At 37.5% G+C, this 19,729-nt stretch overlaps 1 protein-coding gene across 2 annotated transcripts in view; it reads left to right on the top strand.

Moving 5' to 3' along the window:
- The window catches only part of RBM5 (RNA binding motif protein 5), a 24,522-nt gene extending 9,852 nt beyond the window's left edge, over positions 1-14,670 (top strand). For both annotated transcript variants that reach the window (XM_051986252.1, XM_051986245.1), the window contains exons 7-25: positions 833-916; positions 3,330-3,390; positions 4,143-4,208; positions 4,682-4,842; positions 5,322-5,419; positions 6,276-6,363; positions 6,573-6,650; positions 6,740-6,812; positions 7,503-7,588; positions 7,937-8,021; positions 8,153-8,244; positions 9,632-9,793; positions 10,519-10,668; positions 10,755-10,826; positions 11,695-11,874; positions 12,165-12,239; positions 13,037-13,134; positions 13,221-13,350; positions 14,020-14,670. In XM_051986252.1, coding sequence (XP_051842212.1) covers positions 833-916; positions 3,330-3,390; positions 4,143-4,208; positions 4,682-4,842; positions 5,322-5,419; positions 6,276-6,363; positions 6,573-6,650; positions 6,740-6,812; positions 7,503-7,588; positions 7,937-8,021; positions 8,153-8,244; positions 9,632-9,793; positions 10,519-10,668; positions 10,755-10,826; positions 11,695-11,874; positions 12,165-12,239; positions 13,037-13,134; positions 13,221-13,350; positions 14,020-14,145 — 1,965 coding nt within the window. In that variant the 3' untranslated portion in view covers positions 14,146-14,670. The remainder of the gene's footprint in view (positions 1-832; positions 917-3,329; positions 3,391-4,142; positions 4,209-4,681; positions 4,843-5,321; positions 5,420-6,275; positions 6,364-6,572; positions 6,651-6,739; positions 6,813-7,502; positions 7,589-7,936; positions 8,022-8,152; positions 8,245-9,631; positions 9,794-10,518; positions 10,669-10,754; positions 10,827-11,694; positions 11,875-12,164; positions 12,240-13,036; positions 13,135-13,220; positions 13,351-14,019) is intronic.
- The last annotated feature ends 5,059 nt before the right edge of the window (positions 14,671-19,729 follow it).

The raw sequence follows: 19,729 nt of genomic DNA, 5'->3' as shown, positions 1-19,729 counted from the left end.
TAGTCACTTTGTTGACTTGATGGACATGGTGGTGAATGCATTTGTAAACTTCCTACCCCCTGAAGAAACTTCATTGGCCTCCTGGTTACTCATTTTGAAAGAGGGTCTGTGTTTCAGTGAAGAAGGCATCTGTAACACGGGGATTACATGAACTGATATAGTTGGGAAGAAATGAAATTTAGTTATGCTTCAGTTGGTGGCATTCAAAATAGTCCCATCCCGTCCCCTTCTTGCTTTCCCCCTTCCCCCCAAAAGAAGTTTAACCAGGTTCCCTTTGAGGTGAACTCCCTTCTTTTCAGAGGGACACATCTTGAAGAAAATACTTGGGGGGAAGGGGAATTAAAAATGTTTTTATGTTGATTAGTTTTGGGGATTGGGGGGCAGGGTAGTGAAGCAGTGCCCAAGGACAAATGTTCTAAGGGCTAAAAACAGAAGGCCATCTAAAACTTGGGTTAGTTGTGATTTTGGGGGTTTTTTGTTTTTGTTTTTGTTTATATAAATAGACTGTCACTCTTAGCAAACCTGTCAATGCTGAATGTTAGGACTTCTGTCTCTGCTGGAGACACTTCCTGGTTCCATGTCAGCGTTTAGTGTTTGGCAGCTCTCTCAACACGCCCTGACTCCGTTTACCTTTACTCCGAATCCCATTCTCTTACTGCCTATGTCCGCCTCTCTGAAGGATTGGATGGGCAGAGTATAGGTGGCGGTTGGTCCTCCCCGTATGTTGTCCATTTAATTCCAGAGCACTGATTCTTCCGAAGTGTGCTCTGCCCTGGGAAAATGGACACACATGCCTCAGAATGGGAATAACTAATTGCTTTTTTTCTTGCAGAAAAAGTTGGTGATACAAGGAAAGCACATTGCAATGCATTATAGCAATCCCAGGCCTAAATTTGAGGATTGGCTTTGTAACAAGGTAAAGTGGTTACATTTTGAAAAATAAACTAAAAACTTTAATTCTTTTGTGTGAAAACTTAATGGTAGACAGCTCTAGGAATGAGGAAAAAGAGAAACTACTGGTGATTCAATTATTTTGATGAGTGCATGTGTGTGTGTATAAAACTTCTTCAAGATGAGATTGAGGAAAGTCCAGAGAGTTTTCTCTTTTTCTCTGTCTCTGAATACTTGGCTAGTGCTAACTATTTATCATTTGGCTATAAAAAATTTTTACCGCCCAGAACTATTATTTAAATAAAAATAATTCCTAATTCTTAATTAGACATGAACATTACTTGGAACACAGTTTTAGGGATTGCCAGCCACCTAACTATCCTAGTTAGGTTTTCTATCCTGGAATACATGATCTCTAAGTGCTTTTAGAATTATGTTTGACTTCAAACCTAGAATATTTGAAATTTTGGTATCTATGCCACCACCTTAGCAATGAGATGGTGTTTGGTCTTCAGTAGCTTGTGGACAAAGATGATGTACCATTGGTTCAACTATTATTATTGGGCTTTAATTGATAATAGATCACAACAGCTTGGAAGGATGACATCCAGAGACTACGTAACTTGCTCATGTTAAGAAAATTTTTCTTAACTAAGTTTTTTGTAGCTCTTTTGTCTTGGGGTCATTATAATTGGAACTATTTATTTGATTTTAGAATATTTCATCTGAAAGACAAATACTTTTAAAATGAGTATATATTCCTGGCACTTGGCTATTGATAAGATATTATGATTGATTGTAATTCAGATAATATCCTAAGAATTCTTTTGCAAGATATGGATAGCTTTGTATGCAGGTTCTAGAAGGGTTGAATTTTTCTCAGTTTATATCAAGCATTGTCAGCTTGGGTGTAGGTCATTTGTTTGAACATAGATTTGTAAGAAATGAGGCATGCACAGCATTTATTTGAAGAATATTCAACCCAGAGTATAAAGAATTTAGTTGCTAAGCTTGTTTTATGTAATAATTGTCAGCTATTCCTTTCCCAAGCTGTTTTCTGGCCTTCCAGTTTGTAATATTTGTTATTAATGTAGTGATTATGCAATCTTTGAATTTAAATAATTGATTTTTGGTTAAGAAGTTGTCCTTGGATTATCTCACACCTCGAGTCCTTAAATGGTAAGCTTAGAAGCTCTAGAACCAGTTTTAGAGCATTGGCTTTGTGATTGTTGGGACAAATCAGAAAGACCTAAATTTGGATCCTTACTTGAACATGTATTTCTTAAGTGACTTTGGTCAAGTTGCGTAGCCTCTCCCTCAATCTCAGTTTCCTCACATGCAAAATAAAAAGTGATCATAATACTTCATAGTGTTGTAAGGACCAGATGAGAGTTTATGTATACATATAGTGTTTCACAAACTTTAAAGCAATATATAAATATTACTTGTTAACATTTAAACCTTTTTTTTTCAGTTACTTTTAGTTTTGTGTTAAACTGTTTTGTGGATTTCTAGGTTCTTCAGCTTTATAGTATCTGTTTGTATATTATTAGGGAAAAACCCTTTGTTAACCTGTTGGTATAAATAAAAACCAAAATTCTAGGTTAATAATAACTGCTTAAATTTATAGGACATTAATTACTTTTGTCTACTTTTTTGCTTGAGCTCACAAAAAAGTATTAATGCCCATTTTACAAATGAAAGATGTGAGTCATAGGTCGGAGCTACAGAACTTGAATGCATATCTTACATAAAGTCATGTGTAATTTACATAAGGCCCTTCTGATACATGAAGTCCAGCAATTTCTTTACACTAGTTAGCTGTGTCATAGTGGTACTAACTTGCATTCATATTAATCAGTATTTATTTATTTTCAGATGTCCCATTTGATCTCTTCTTGATAATTTTGATAATTGATCTTTACAACATTCCTGTTTAATAGAGTAGGAGACAGAAGTTCAGATCACACAGCTAACAAGCTATAACACCATGGTTCAAACCCTGACTGCAAGTCTTAAGCTTTCTACTCCATATGTTTTATGTGTTCTGAACTTTTTTGGTTAGCATGTGATCAAACTGCTCATGTTGGATTATTTTACAGACTATGTATCCTATTCCTTCTAATGCTGTTGACCATAATGAGATAACTGACAACTCAGTACATAATTCTAAAATAAACAGAAACTAAATTTTAAGACTTTATTTTTAAAAAATAGGTCCTGCATGATTAGCTTTTCATAGTTTTCTTAGAAGAATTGGGGAAAAGTCATGTAATAAACACACTTTTTTGAACTGTCATTTTTCGTAGTCACGATATATCCATCTAAGGAATAGACAGTGAACCCTGCTGCTTTATTTATAATACCTCATTGGTTAATGGGGATTATGAGTTGATATGAAAAATAACAAAACTCAATGCTCAATTTTTTTTTTCCAGTGCTGCCTTAACAACTTTAGGAAAAGACTCAAATGCTTCCGATGTGGAGCTGATAAATTTGGTAAGTTTCATTTAACTTTTTTTTTTTTTTTAAACATTCCATTGCCATGTCCTATATGAACTATATATATTTAATCTTAAGACACTTCTTCCCCTTATATTTGCTCTCAATTCATATTATGTTTCCTTTTTACTCAGCTTTAAAATGGTAGCTTCTTTTACACTTTTAATTTACTATTTGTTACTTAGTAATAAGCAGCAACCCAATGGTTGCCTAGATAAGCTTTTCATAAATGCCAAATTATTGTCTTCTGGAAAGCAGTTTGGAAGAAATTAGGTTTAGGCAATTATGTTGTACCATATCTCAAAATGGATATGTGTCCTGAATATTAAAAATGCTTATGTGATTGTTAAAATTAGAAAAGAGTCCATCTCTTTCGTAGTTGGTGTTAAATGGTAAATTCTTCACCAGATAAAAACTATTGACAATTACAAAAGGTAAAATAAATAGAAAAGACAATTACAACAAAAAGCTAACCCCTAATATATAATAGGTTGATGGATAGGAGCAAACTGATCTCAAAAAAAAAAAAAAAAAAAAGATAAACTATTAACCATGTAAAAAAATAGTCTAAATCACTAATGGATGCAAATCAAAACAATCCTGAGTTTTCCTTTTATACTCTACAAATTGACAAAGATGGGATTAACCCATTGGAGGGGTTGTGTAGAAAGGCTTGTTTTTTGTATATGATTGCTGGGTTTTGAGTTGGTGCATTTATCTGTCTCATTTTTTTCCTTCTGTTTCTTAAGACTCAGAGCAGGAAGTGCCATCTGGAACTACAGAGTCTGTCCAGTCTGTGGATTACTACTGTGATAGTAAGTGAAAGTACTCCTTAATAGATTGTTATTGCTATTATTTATCTTTTGTTCTTGAAAATGACCATGATGTTAAGGAAATGGTGCCATGAGAATCAAGTGAATTGGATTGAAGTGAGGGAGTACAAAGTCAGCAATCTCACTTTGTCTGGAGCCATCTGGGTCCAGTGATAAAATATAGAGTAGAACAACTAGAAATGACTCTGGATATTCCTTATTAGAATTTGACTCCTGGTTGAGACTTCTTTTTTCTCTCTACATTTCTGTAGTACAAAATAATCTGAATTTACAGGAACTGGAAACAGTTATATTCATATGTCATATCTACACCTCAGTGATTTTTAAGTTCTTAATTGAGCTTCAGATAAAAGGCTCAACTTTGAAAGTGTGGTTCTAACTAGTATTTAGCCCTACCTTTAACAGTAATTCAAAAATGGAAACATGAATAATGTTTATCTTTTTTATCTCCTCAGCTATTATTCTTCGAAATATTGCTCCTCATACTGTAGTAGATTCCATAATGACAGCATTGTCTCCATATGCATCATTAGCTGTCAATAACATTCGACTTATAAAAGATAAACAGACACAGCAGAACAGAGGGTTTGCATTTGTGCAGCTGTCTTCAGCAATGGTGAGAGTAATTTTTAATCTTGGACACTAAATTTTAAATATGATTAATAATTTCAATGATGGCTTGCAGTTTTGTGTCATTTCCATTTTAGAGGTCACAATTTAACTATTGACAGTAATTTTATGGCAATTCATATAGCTCTAAAAATTAATGTATGTTTAGTTCTGGTGATTTAAGCAACCAACTTTTTTTTCTTTTTTAAAAAATTTTATTTATTTTTAACACATTGCTTTATGAATCACATTGGGAGAGAAAAATCGGAGCAAAAGGGAAAAACCATGGGGGAGAGAAAATGTTTAATTCTTTGATTCAGATTAATTTAACCCTTCAGTAACTGTATTCTTGTTTTATGGGAAAAGATGTTGAACCTAATGATGTTTCAAATATGCATATGCAATGAGTTAATCTCCTTTTTAGAGCCAGATTTCTTGAGAGGGGTTAGCAACTAAATCTTGTTTCTTTTTTATATTCCCTTTTAGGATGCTTCTCAGCTACTGCAGGTGTTACAAAGTCTTCATCCTCCGCTGAAAATCGATGGCAAAACAATTGGAGTTGATTTTGCCAAAAGTGCCAGAAAGTGAGTGACTTCACTGTCCTTATTTAAAACAATCCTGTTCTAAATCAATCCCGAAGATTTTTTTTCCCCCAGTGATTCCTTGCCAATTTTACAACAAAGCTGTTAATTTTTGTATTAGTGTTTGATGACTAAGCCTATGTGAATAAGATGTTTTTCTGCTCATGGAGCTTATTCCTTCACCTGTCCTTGTAAATCAACTTGTTTTTAGTTAAGAACTCTTTGCTTCAGCTGAGGGTAAAAACAAATAGGGAAAATACAGAAATAGTGGCGCATAGAAACTGGAAGGGAGGCCATTGGATCTTAAAACATCTCCCAATTGTTTTACAAATTGAGGAAACTGAGACCAAGAGAAAGTGATTTGCCCAGAGTTACATAGGTGTTCCTGACTCTAGGACCAACTTTCTATTATACTATGGCACTGAGCAGCAAGGATTCCATTTGAATGGTAATCACTAGATTTCCAGAAGTAGACAAGAACAATATTCAATTATTATAATTGCCACAAGTTTGCCTGATCTATTGGCATTTTTCATCCTACAAGTGTTTTGGTTAGTTTTCTGATTGTGGGTGGGGTATGTGTGTGGGTGTGTATACACACATATATTTAGAAAGAATGGCACTATTGTGTTGAAATAAGTGTATAAAGTTCTGACTTGACAATTTCATGATCTTCTGGCACTAATAGCAGTTAATAACTAGTACCTTTGCTGTTTAGTAATTTTTGGGCTAGAAAATCAGCATGTGGGGGACCATCTCTGATTGCCTCATGTGGCTAAGTTAGGGAAGAACAAACCTGAGGTAGATATTGAGGGGAAAGTACAGTTTTGTTCATGAGATTTGGTCTTCATGGTTTCAGAGATTTGGTTCTCCCAGATGGTAACCGGGTCAGCGCCTTTTCTGTGGCTAGCACAGCCATTGCTGCAGCTCAGTGGTCATCCACGCAGGTATGAAGGCGGGGAGGGTCCTTTGCTCAAGTTAGTGTTATGGTATTGCCAAGATTTACAGGTAGTGGATTTCCTGTTTTCTCTATACCTACCTGCATTGGTTGTGATTGGCATGCTCTCAAAGAAATTATTAGGGAATGTTTCCTAGTTACTTTTATCTGAAGTTTACTAATTTTATGTGCATTCCCCTTTCTGCTGGAATTTTTCAGTCTCAAAGTGGAGAAGGTGGCAATATAGACTACAATTACCTCCAGCCAGGCCAAGATGGTTATGCACAGTATGCCCAGGTGAGTAAAATCTTTAAGGAATTTAGACTCTTCTGGTCTCCAAAAATCTCACAGGAGTTTGCCAACTTTGCCATTTGCATTTTCTTCAGTATTCACAAGATTATCAGCAGTTTTACCAGCAACAAGCAGGGGGAGTGGAGAGTGATACATCTACTGTACCAGGTATTATACTTCGTTGCATCTTATGCTTAAGCTTTCAGAATTGAGGTAATCTTACTGGATTCCTCAAAGAGTTCAAAGATAATAAAGAATCCTCTCTGCCATCTTAAGGGTTCTCATACAAGACCCATAGTTTTTGTATTTCAGAGAAAGGTCCAAATTGCTCTTGTATTTGCCAAATTCCAACTTGGCATATAGTGACATTGTTTTAGTTCTGAGTGACCAAGTCCACTTTTACTTTCTTCTTTAGAAATCTTGCCAAAAACTTTTTACAAGTTCCAGAAAGAGTTTGACAAATGCCATGGACAAAGTGTAAAAATAAAAGATTTTACTTTAATTAAGATTATAAGTAAAAAATTAGGTGATTAAATCTTTCCTTAACCAAAAGTATGTGAATAATTTCTCCTTGGTTCTGCTCTCCTGTTCCCTTCCACTTCCAAAAAACCAAAACCCTACTATTTTCTGTTTATAAGAAAATTTAAATGTCAAAGGTTAAAGGATATCTTCTCTTCATAGTGCATACTCAGTGGGCCTTTAGTGATAATTAGGTAATAGGAATTGACATAGACTACAGTACAATGCTGGAAGGACATCAAAGAGAAATGTTGTTGAATGTTTAGCTTATAATTTTGTCCTGAAGTTTCCAGGTAACCTAAGTACATTGGCTCTCTAATCAACTATTTTTATTATCAGGGGCAGCAGTCACCACTACTTCAGCAGCTGTAGTATCCCAAAGTCCCCAACTGTATAATCAAACCACCAATCCACCTGGCTCTCCGGTAATCTGTAGTTTTAAATATAGAACTGTTTACTGTTATGGAAACTTTTGTTTTGCTGGGCAAATCTTAACCTTTTCTGCTCTGAACTAGGATTAGATAGAGCATATTGTCTTTGTGTTTTTGATAAATGAATTTTAAAATTAAGTAAAGTTTTTCAAGATTATATTTATAATGCATGCTTTGACTTAACCTTTAGGGAAATGTTACCTGCTGATAGTATATTATGTTGAAAATTTGCTTTAGCTTATTGCTGTAGCTTGTCAGAGGGACCTTTGGGAAAATATATTTATTGCTTTCTTTTAAGAGGCTTTAAAAATGAGAATTACTGAATGTGCTTTCTTTTTCCAGACCGAGGAAGCACAGCCAAGTACTAGCACTAGCACACAAGCACAGACAACTTCCCCAACTGGTGTAGTCCCCGGTACCAAATATGGTAAGCTTAAAGTCAAGATCATTTCTCAAGAGGCTTTTTTCTGTGTAAGCGCACAGATTCACTTTCTTAGTTTGAATTTTTAATCTGCTTGTTATTAGAAATAACAGTTGTTCTAAATTTTTATTTTATAGCTGTCCCTGATACTTCCACCTACCATTATGATGAATCCTCGGGATATTATTATGATCCAGTAACAGGACTTTATTATGATTCTAACTCTCAGGTAAATGCAATATCATCCTAATGTATTTTCATTTAAAATCCATTATCTTCACTTAGGTCAATTTATGAGGCATGAAATTAAGTATTCTTTGTAGGAGTAAAATCTCAAACATGGTAAGTGGTGTTTAGTACTTTCCATTTAAATTTGCTTTTTTCTATAAGCTTAGATTAGTTTATTCCCTTTGAAACCATTTAAAACCTTTTGAAAGATGGTTTAGTAGCCATTTTAGTCTTAAGTCCTTAAGTATATGATCTAGCTCTTATAATCCTTATAGAAAGACCAATTTACTTGTTTCTGTTTTCTGCTAGTAATTCCTGAGGGAGACTTTGTTTTTGAATTTTCAGTGTTTTTAAATATCAGAAAATTTGAAAAGTTAATAGACAATAGCTAATCATTCTTAAACGTTCTGCCTGTAGTAAATAGTGCTAGAATATAATCATATAAGAATTTGAAATTAGCAGCTCTTTTGTTTTTTTAATTGGTGACTAAGAATAATAGTTAGAAAAGACTCCACACAACTCAGTTTTTAAAGTTTTTTCTTTGTGGGACTCTTGCTTCATCCCCCCCCCCCCAAAAAAAAAAAAAAAAAAAGTTAACGCTTTTGAGGTAAAACAATACATTCAACTTCCCTTATAACGAGTGAGATTGGTGTTAAGATTTATGGGATCTTATGTCATATCCTGTCATAGCTTTTATTACTCCTGACTCATAGTTAATCTGTTGAAGAAACCCCAAATTTAAGCTTTACTCTGTCTCCATGTTTAAAATGAAATTTTGCATGAATGAGATATTAGGTGTCATAACATACATTCCCTTCAGTATTAAGGAACTACACCAGTCAGAGGAAGCTGGCTGTGGTTGTGTGCTAGTGCTAGTACCTGATTATATATCCTCAGTTTAGAAAAGGAATTCTGGTTTGATCTGTGGGACTCCGCTGTTCATGTAAAATAATTAACTCCTCTTAAGAGACAAGTAACTGGAAGCCTAGTTACTGATTTATATTCCTATATTTGCCTCCTTCACTAAACTTGTTAAAAACCAGTTTTAAGATTCCATATCTCATTTCTGATCTTATTCTTAACTCGACTCCATGCTAGCTAGTGGAATTGACAGAAGGGCCAAGGTGGAAGGCAACACTAGCCACCTAACCTTTGGTTCTTGTTCAGGTGGCTGAGGATCCTGCCTTTAAAATAATTGATTCCAGCAAGATATTTTAATGCAGACTGACAATTCTGCATGTGAAAACTTCTATAGCTTTTTACTATCATTTTATATGACTGTCTCCCCCAAAGATACTTTTATTGCTAATTTGAATTAATTTGACTTGGCCAAAGTTGTCACTATTGAACAATCATTTGATTTTTTTGTTTTTGTTTTTACTTTCTAGTACTATTATAATTCCTTAACCCAGCAGTATCTTTATTGGGATGGAGAGAAGGAGACCTATGTACCTGCAGCAGAATGTGTAGCCCAACAACAAACTGGTCTGCCTTCTACCAAAGAAGGGAAGGAAAAGAAGGAGAAGCCTAAGAGCAAAACGGCACAGCAGGCAAGGCTTGAACTGTAATGGTTAAGAGTTGGTAGAGTGTCTCATTTAATCCTCAACAACCTGGAAGATGGTAAACTCTGCAGTTGTTTACTCCATCTTACAGATGAAGAAATTGGGCCAGAGAGGGCAGGAGTATGGAATGATTTGTTTGAGATTCAACAGCTAGTTAGTTAGTAGTTTGTAAGATTCTAGAACTAAGTTTGAAATTACATTTCTTGGTGTTTGCTAAATCAGGATCCTTGGCTTGATGTTGAAAGGTGGGTGGCATTTGGTCACTTTTACCCTGATTCCTTAAAATTAGCAATGGAGAAGGTGTCTATATATTTTGACAGCAGGTTCCATTTCTTTGAGTTAATATTGTGATCATTTAAAGCAGACTTTCTCTAAAGTTTTTAAATGTCTGTGTTTGAAAATAGGAATGGCACAGTTAATATCAGATAGTCTTACTACTGTAGTTTTCTGTAAAATAATTCAAATTACTGGTTAGTATATCCTTGTTAACTTTAAAAGACTAATCAGAGATTTGGTAATATTGTTTATCTTAGAGCTCTTAATTGTATGTCATAGATTGATATTAAAACTGCTTAGGGATTTTGCTAGAGACCTTTTGGGGTGAGGAAAGATCTTTAATGACTGATATGATGCAAAGAACTTGGTCCTCGTTGTCCCGTCACATTTATCATTTTGACTTCAAATGTGTTTTTTTGTTTGGTTTTTTACTTTAGATTGCCAAAGACATGGAACGATGGGCTAAGAGCTTAAATAAACAAAAAGAAAATTTTAAGAATAGCTTCCAGCCTGTCAATTCTTTGAGGGAGGAAGAGAGAAGAGAATCAGCAGCAGCAGATGCTGGCTTTGCTCTCTTTGAGAAGAAGGTAAAAGGGCATTAGCTAGCAACAGTGCTTTAAGTAGAATTAGTCACGCAAAAACTGTGCGTTCATGGATTTTCGTCTCTTTTAAGGGGGCTTTGGCTGAAAGACAGCAGCTTATCCCAGAGCTGATGAAAAATGGAGAAGAGGAAAATCCACTCAAAGTAAGAAACAATTTCACTATATTCTAAGCCTCTTGTCTTAATTTTAACAAAGTTTCTTTTGTATTGGTAGTGATATATTTGTTATAGAGGGTTATATTTAATTTTGTTTTGATGAATTTTGAAATTTGCATATTGGCTAACATTTCTTATTTCAACTTTGATGGTATTACAGTCAGTATAGGACTGATGTATTATATACTACAGATTATAAACAAGCATTTGTTCTCACCCAGAAGAGAAAAGAAGCTATCTTGAATTTTGGCACCTTAAGTTTTTCATCAGGTTTCATCAGGATAATCATTTGATAAAGTTTGCATTTTCAATTACAGAGTATCTTATTTTGATTTATATGTGCATATAAAAAGAGATTATTGAGAGAGGACAGTTATGCTGATACTTTGCCACACATGATAAGAAAATGTAAATTCCTTGCTCTCAAAGACCTAAAATTGAACTATGTGCATAAATACTTATAGAGTTAAGTAAAAGTTTAATAATACCCAGAGAATATAAATAAATACATAATTAATTGCTAATTGTCATATATGAGTTAAGATAGCTTACTTGGAGGTACAGTGGTCTGGTAAAGCTTCATTGAGAATAGTTAGACTCAGCCTTAAAGGAAGGATACCTTAACATAATTTAGAATTAGATGGGACCTTGGAAATCATGTAATCAATCTTTGGTTTGCTGATGAAGAAACTAACTTAGGTGAAGTGACTTGACTTTCTCAGTTTGTGTTATGTGAAATGCTGAGTTTTAGATAAGATGTAATGGCTGTATCCAAATCTTGAACTAATTGGAGTTCTTTCTGACCCTCAAATTTTGAAAAAAGTACCCTTAATAATATTTGCTATTTCTTTTCTAGCGTGGTCTAGTAGCCGCTTATAGTGGGGACAGTGATAATGAGGAAGAATTGATGGAAAGAATCGAAAGTGAAGAAGAAAAACTGACTGATTGGAAGAAAATGGCCTGTCTTCTCTGTAGAAGACAATTTCCCAACAAAGATGCTTTAGTTAGACATCAACAACTCTCTGACTTACATAAGGTTTGAGTTTACTAATTTCTAAAATATAGATTATTATTATTTTTTGTTGTTGTTGAGGCAATTGGGGTTAAGTGACTTTCAGGGTTGGTGCTCTTTTCACTGCACCACCTAGCTGCCCCTCTATATTCTTTAGGTACCTAATTTTCTTTAGTTAAAATGGAAAGATTGAGTAGCGGCATCATTGTACTAGCATTACTTAGAATATGAAAATAATGAGCTCTTTAAAAAAAGTCATTTATTTGATAATTTCAGAAATCTGAGTTTTTCTTTGTTTGAAATGCTTTACACAGCAAAACATGGATATCTATAGACGATCTAGACTATCTGAGCAAGAACTAGAAGCCTTGGAACTAAGAGAAAGAGAGGTAAGTGAAACAGGTGACCAGTTCATAAGTGTTCATAATAATTTAATCTTTGTTATCATAATGCTTGATACATTATTTCCTTTGATCCTCACAACAACCTTCTTAGGTAGATACTAGGGCTATTCTCCTCGATATACCTTGCCATATTATAGGACATTTTTCTAATACCTTTTAAAAAAAAAAAAAAAAAGATGATTTACTTCAAAGGATTAGCACACTACTTTGAGTACACAAGAGAAAGATCCTATAAAGTTTACCAATAAGCATATAAGGTAGTATGTGATTGCCACATGCTGTTATGTATTCAGGTGAGGTTATGGTCTTTTGTCCTGGAAAAAATTTCTGGAAGGACATGGCCCTGGAGTCAGAATATCCTCAAAGTCCCTTATTTGACTCCATTCTCTGTTTTCCATGATAAACTAACATAAAACAGATGAGGCAACTGATTTTGTTCAACAAATATTATTGATGTTATTTTTCATTATAGGTTTTTATCTTTTTTAAGTTTGCTTTAGAAAGTCACTTAAATCTTACCTCTCATGCAGAAATGCTTTAATTTTTATTAAAAAAAAAGAGCCAGAAGTGACTTTTACATATTACAGTTAAAATAATATGGCAGTAGTAATGACATGAAAGAAGTTGCATATAGGGTTTTTCTGTGTTAAAGAAATGCTAATAGATTTGTGTATTTAATACAATTTAAATGCTGGCTTGAGAAATCTAGAAGTAGATGTAGCTGTTTGAAGAATGGATTATAGTATAGATTTCTAATCTTTTTTCTTTTCCCACTTATATAGATGAAATACCGAGATCGAGCTGCAGAGAGACGGGAGAAATATGGAATCCCAGAACCTCCAGAACCCAAACGAAAGAAGCAGTTTGATGCTGGCACTGTGTATGTATTTTGAAAATTTCATCACGTGTGAAATGAAAATTTTTTTCAGTCTATATAACATTTTTTTCCCCTTTCTCCATTTTTAGTAATTATGAACAACCCACAAAGGATGGCATAGACCATAGTAATATTGGCAATAAAATGCTACAGGCCATGGGATGGCGGGAAGGCTCAGGTTTGGGAAGGAAGTGTCAAGGTATCACAGCCCCCATTGAGGTAAGCAGTAGCTTGGTGTTTTGGGTTATGATGAAAGATTTGTTCTAAGGGAATTTTAGCATTGTCCTGTCCTTTCTTCAAATACATCATTGAAGTGACTTATTTCCTAATCCGTTCAACCATTGTAGTGAGAGGAGTTGGCAAAAAAGGGGTCACGGAAAAAGTTTAAGAAGCCCTGGTTTAGGGTATGGATTTTAAATGGTTGTCTTAATAATAGATTCTTTGGGGTTGCCTAGAAAAAATAGAAATTTGCATAGCCAGCAAGTGCTAAAGCTAAAAGCTAAAGCAAGTGCTGCTGGCATCAGACTTTTCAAAGCAAGTGATATAACCTTGCATTGGGAGTACAGTTGTTTTAAATGTGTGCCCTTTGAGCCTTCCCAGAATCAGATTTGCTGGGCAATTATTCTATATTACAGTTGGTCTGTTCGTTTTTTGTTTTTTACTTTTTGCCTGAATGAGGTTTTGTTTTGTTTTGTTTTAATCCTCAGACCTGCTCTAGATAGCCACTAAGGAAATTGTTAATTGTTTAATATACTTACCTTATAAATTTTCAGTTTGAATGATCCTATCAAAGGGAATGAGTTTGGGAAGAAGAGACCACCAGTCTGTTCTATGGGCATACTTTTGCTTTATGTCAAGTGCCAGACATCCCTTTTTATTTTTCCCTAGGCTCAAGTACGAATGAAAGGAGCTGGCTTGGGAGCAAAAGGCAGCTCCTATGGTGTGTCAACTGCAGATTCTTACAAGGATGCAGTTCGGAAAGCCATGTTTGCTCGGTTCACTGAGATGGAATGAGAAGCATCGCCTTGCTCAGCACCTTTTGTATACTGATAACTGGCAAAGAACTCCACTTCCTTCTGCTGAACTGACTGTTACAACCTGTATCCTTAGGAGCACTGCTAAGTGCTGGTAATGGTTTAGGACAAACCATTCTATTTCCTTGGGGATTTTTCTTCCTCCTCAAAGGTTTTCCCATATGTGGGTTATATGGGGAATAACCTTCTTTTGTGTTGAAGGGATCATGGGCAGACTTAGGGGGGACTCCCTGTCTTTTATACCTTACTGTATATTACTGTAATTTACTATATTTTATGTGTGCAGACTGTATTGTAGTATACTATGCTCCTCTGGTTCACTGTAGATGTTGAGAGGTGTTAGGTGTTGACACTGACGTCTCATCTATGTTTTGTTGTTGTGCTCTCATTTTGGCATAAGCCTTATGTATATTTTGTATGATATACCTTTGTATATACTTTTTGAAGATTTTCAGTATAGTTGCCAATTCTGGCTCCTTTACAAAAGAAGCATCTGGAAAAATAAGCGCAGTGTGTCTTTTTATTCTCACATGGGCGGGTAGAGCGTGTCTGAACAGGCACGGTGATGAACAGTAGGTTTTTTTTTTTTTTTTAAAGCTTTCAGATTATGAGGTTTTTCCTATCACCATAGGAGGGTAGTAAGGTTGGGTGGGGCTGAAGTTTTTGTCTTCTCTTTCCCACAGTTTCTAGTCAGTTGTTTTAAATTCAAAGTTTCCATGAAGTATAGTAGAGAGATCACTGACCAACTTCTACTGGATACCCAGGTTATAATGGAGTCTTGTTATCAGTTTATTATGTGACGTTGGGAATCGAGGCTCGCTGACCCCTCTTTCCATTCCTAGATCTATTCTCTTGTGAAACAAGGGAGTATTCACTTAAGGAACATAGTCCCAGAGAGAGTACAGATTGTTGGTGGGTTCACTGGTCATCTTAAAACAAATGGCCCCCATTACCAGACGTAAATGTCTTTTGTTAAGAGTGTAATAATAGCATTAACTTCCACATTCCCAGCAGATCCAAACTACCTGTCTTTCCTTTTAACCTGCCTTCTGCTTTCTTTGCAGAAGAAATTAATGGTTGGGTTTCATTGTTATTTTCCAGACCTGACAGTTAATATCTCTCATCAACTGTTTCTCAGCCATCTTGGGAACTGAATATAGGGCACAATTACCTTGCGGGCAGAGCTCTAGAAGGCAGGCAGGCTGGCTCCCTGGGGCTATGTCAGGATGAAGTTGAGAGATGGATGCAGTGCAACAGGGAAACAGTTCTGATCTTTGAGACTTGGGGAAAACCTGCAATACTTGCGAGAAATCGGACATTGCAGAATCTAAAAGAATTTTTATTCATAGAGCTAGGAGAAATACCACATTGACTAGCTATATGAAATATGCATGTTATTCTCCAATGCTTGTGGAATTTTGGTACATTGGGGACCAGTAAAAGAAGCATTTTATAAAACACCTAATGTGCTACATAATTGGGATGTAAGGCAACAAAATAGCCCCTCAGGGGAGTTTAATGTTTCTTTTTTTCAGAGGAGATATGTACATAAATAAGAAAGGCACAAGATAAATTAGTGAGGGGTAGAATCAGGAAAGGCTTCTATGAGGTGTTGAGAACAGGGTTTTGAAGGAAATGGTTTTTAGGAGATAAAGCTGAAAAGTGTGAAGGACAGAAAGGAGATCACTTTGGACCACAGTAGAGAAACAAATATCACCTAGGGTTATGAAGGCCTGTTAAAAGGAAATGTGGGGATATGATCAAGGCGGTGCCCTAGGACCCTCTTGAGTTGTTAATAGAATTGAGTCCTGAGGGGATCTTGAATGGGGCCAATATGTAAGTCTAAAATAAAGACTGGAGCCTGAAGTCTGAGCTGGAGTAACACAAGTATTGCCATAGAACAAACCAGGTGAGTGCCCTCAAGAGTGTTGTGACTTTTCTTTTCTGTCCATATCCTGTTCTTGAAGCCATGCAGATCTCCTTCCTGAGGCTGTGACTGGAGCTTGGAGAGGGTACTGGGGGCCTTAATACCTGCTGTGTTACTAGCCTGCAGGAGCAGATAGTGGGTGCCCGGGAAACATTGGGGGCGAGAAGCTGAAATGGGAACACAGCAAAGTGTTTTTCTGAGGGGGGGACTGGAGGGGAGTGCTCCAAGCATGGAGATTGGAGCTGTATGTTCCCGCTGGCAAACACCTGAGTTGCCAGTCACAAGTGGCCTCATTAGACACATCTGATAGCGTCAGCTTGTGAGAATTCCAGGTGAGTGCACACATAATGGGATCTGGGAAACTCTTAATTATGTGAGCCCAGCTAATCAAAGACTGGAGCTGGAGTCTACTTCCTCCAGAGGGTTGTTTGAAGGAGCTCAAGCAGCTGAATACTTGGGGGGAGGCAGGGAGGTGAAAAGGCTTGGAAAGCTCAGATGGAGATGGCCTTGTCTTACCCACACACCCACACCTAAAGGGATTCTGGTGCCACTTTCATCATGTAAGCACTGCTAATCTAATCAAGGGCAAGCTCCTGCTCTGCGGTGGCACATTTGTTTCTCCAATTCAGGGGGTTGCTCGGTGCCAATCATCTTCTTTTGGGACTGGGGTAGAGGAAAGTTAGATGTTTACGTACAGAAGTACTGTCCATCAACTAATAGAGCCTAGTGATGGGTCATTTCTTCTGAACCTGAATCTTGATTTGGGAATGCCGAATGCCTTACCACACGCAGCGTGTGCTGCCTCAATTCTAAGTCTAAAGATGCTGTCCCCCCCACCAGAAGAAAAACTTATCTAATGTTGAGACTTAACTAGTTAGGGAGGTAATGGGAGAAGATCAGGGTTCTGAGCACTGCCCCTTTGCTGTCACTCGATGCACGTAGGCTTCTTTCAGGCATTCTAAAAGCCTGAGCCAAAATGGAGGGTGATACCTGGAAAAGCTTGGACTAGGTGGGGCCCTGGGTTTGGACGGGGGGACCTTCCCCTCTGATGTCTTGTAGGGAAAATGGGTGATTTTGTGTATTAATCTTGACTTGGTGTAATCTGGTACATTTCAAATCCCCGGTTTAAGCCATTTCTGGAATTGCCTGGGTGGGGTAGGGTCAGTTGGGGATGTAGATGGAAACTGGAGCAGCTGTCCTGGCCTCTCTTCAAAGTGTTTCTGGACCTAACCCTGGATAACTGGGGAGGACTTGAGATAAGCTCCTGGACAGGCAGGGGCTGGGTTGGTGCCCCAAAGGGCGCCCAGGGCCTAGCCAGCCTGATCCTGGAGGGAAAGGAGCCATGCTGGACAGGTGGAAAAGAAGCCCCACTCAGCACAACTTTGCACTGTGCAGGCATCTGAGACCATGGGATGCCATGGTACCCCAAACAAACCACCAGGTGGCAGCACACCATTAATAATCAGTGGCCGGCTCCAAGTGACATTGGGTGGAGCAGGGAGACTTGGGCTGGGACTAGCCAACTTGTTTTGGAGAAACTCACCATTCAGTTGAAAATTGTCACGCCACCTTGAAGGCAAAAAGACAACTTTCTCTAGAGCCCAGTCTGATGTGGAGTCTCAGTCCACATTTCTCAAGTGGGAAACCCGGCTCTGGTTAGGGGGAAAGCCAGCTAACCTAGCCTAAGTGGCAACACTTTTGGTAGCTGGCAGGTGCCTACTGTGAGAGTGATTTGAGCTTACTGGAGCTAAATTGGGTGGGGTTAGGAATCCTAAGCTAGAATTCTGAATCTTGAGTCACTATCTGCTTGACTCTCAGTAGATGCATGATATTTGGGGCAGTGAAGACAGCTTTGTGGACATTTTCTCAGTTTTAGTGATTGGATGGGTCAAGCTTAGGGAATGGCCTAGGAAGGGTGCATTATAACCTGCTTGACTATAAACTGGTTCTGGTGCTCCTTTGGTGGGGACATGGTGTGAGAAGCACTGGAAACGTATATATGCATTAAGTGCTTTGAATCTCTTGGTGATTCTAACGGGAGGGTAAATTCTCTGAGTTTCCCAGCATGGCAATGCTCAGGGTCGATAAAATGCATTTCCGCATCTTGCTCCCCCCTCATATGCTGTCTGGCGTGACTATTGACCTCTCACAATAACATCCTGGTAAAGGCATGCATCAGACCTTGAATATTTCTCTGGAGGGAGAAGGGGAGCTGGAGAGATGGAGTAAGAGGTCTGGGCCAGCTTGTCCCATTTCTCAAACTAGCATTAGGGTCAGAATTGTACCCTTAAATACCAAAAGCACTGAATGTTAGAACTGGATGAGTTTACAGAGTATCTCCAGCCACAAAATCTTAAAGATGAACAGACCACAGAAGAGAAAAGATTGGCCTAACGCAGCAAGAGCTGGGGGAGCAGAACCGAGACTACCAGTCTAATGAAAAATAATGCAGTATGTTAGGATGTTTCTCGACAACAAAAGACATTGGATCATAACTCAGGAAGACTCCTCATACTGGCATTGGAGGCCTTGTGTGATTTGGCTCCAAATGATCATTCTGTGCCTCACCTTTAACACCTTTCAGCTCAGGCACTAAAACTGCACATCTGGAGGTTCCTCCCCTCCCCCCCCCCCCCCCCCCAATAGCTAGTCCCTTCCCTTATCCGGACATTTGCATATATACTCGATTTGTCTTTTCCCCCCTGCTCCTGCCTGCATGCATCTTTTAAATAGTGTTTTCCAATTAAGCAAAATTATATTAAGCATTCATTCTGAGGAAGATTTTGTGTTTAAAATTTTCCTCTTCAGGTTGGCAAGCAATCTGACATAGGTTAATATATGTTGCATCTCTTTCTGCTTAAATACAAATTTCTGTGAAACTTTCCCTGAACCGTCTCCCTGGGATATCTCCTCTAGTTTTTTTTTCCTGCCTCTTTGTTCATACCTTTATTATGGCCTTACACTCAGCTTTGTGCCATAACTGTGTTCTTTAGACTGAACTTTCTGAAGGTAGAGACTAGGACATAGCCACCTCATCTTCCTATCCCTGTGGTCAACTTTTCTCAAAGCAGGCGCTGAAAAATAAACAAGTGTCTCAAGTACTTCTGTGTCTGCACCTTAGCTGTTAGGTGGGTGAACAGGGTAGTGGTAGGAAGATGCTGATTCCAGATCAAGGAATCTCATAGGTCATCCAACTGAGCTTTGAGTTACTGGGGAAGATCTCTGTGTGTCCCTATGTGTGCCCAGGCCAGAGGCAGACAGGAGCAGATGTGTATGTCTTGATTTTCACAAAGGGTCTCATGGTACCTTACTGTGTCTCAGAAGAGTATTAATTTCTAGCCCTCTTCAGTGGAAGTAGTCATTGGAACCCCAGCCATTCTTCCCCACCCACAGCCATGCAGTGGGGATGGGACTTTTCCTCCATTCTCAATCTCGACCCTCTCAGGACACATCATGGTGCCTGGCAAGTAGAGGAACATTCTTATAGAGAAGGGATTGTTTCAGCTTTCCTTATTAGCATTAATTCATTCATTAGTGGAAAGACTGAATTTTGAATTAGAAAACCTGGGTAAAAATCCCTGTTCTGACATTGCCTGAGCACTTTCCCCTTCTTGGACTCAGTTTTCCCTTCAGTAAA

This window comes from Antechinus flavipes, chromosome 1 (genome assembly GCF_016432865.1).
Source record: "Antechinus flavipes isolate AdamAnt ecotype Samford, QLD, Australia chromosome 1, AdamAnt_v2, whole genome shotgun sequence".
Lineage (NCBI taxonomy): Eukaryota > Metazoa > Chordata > Mammalia > Dasyuromorphia > Dasyuridae > Antechinus > Antechinus flavipes.
Note: the sequence above shows the minus strand (reverse complement) of the source record. Positions and strands in the feature narration are given on the sequence as shown.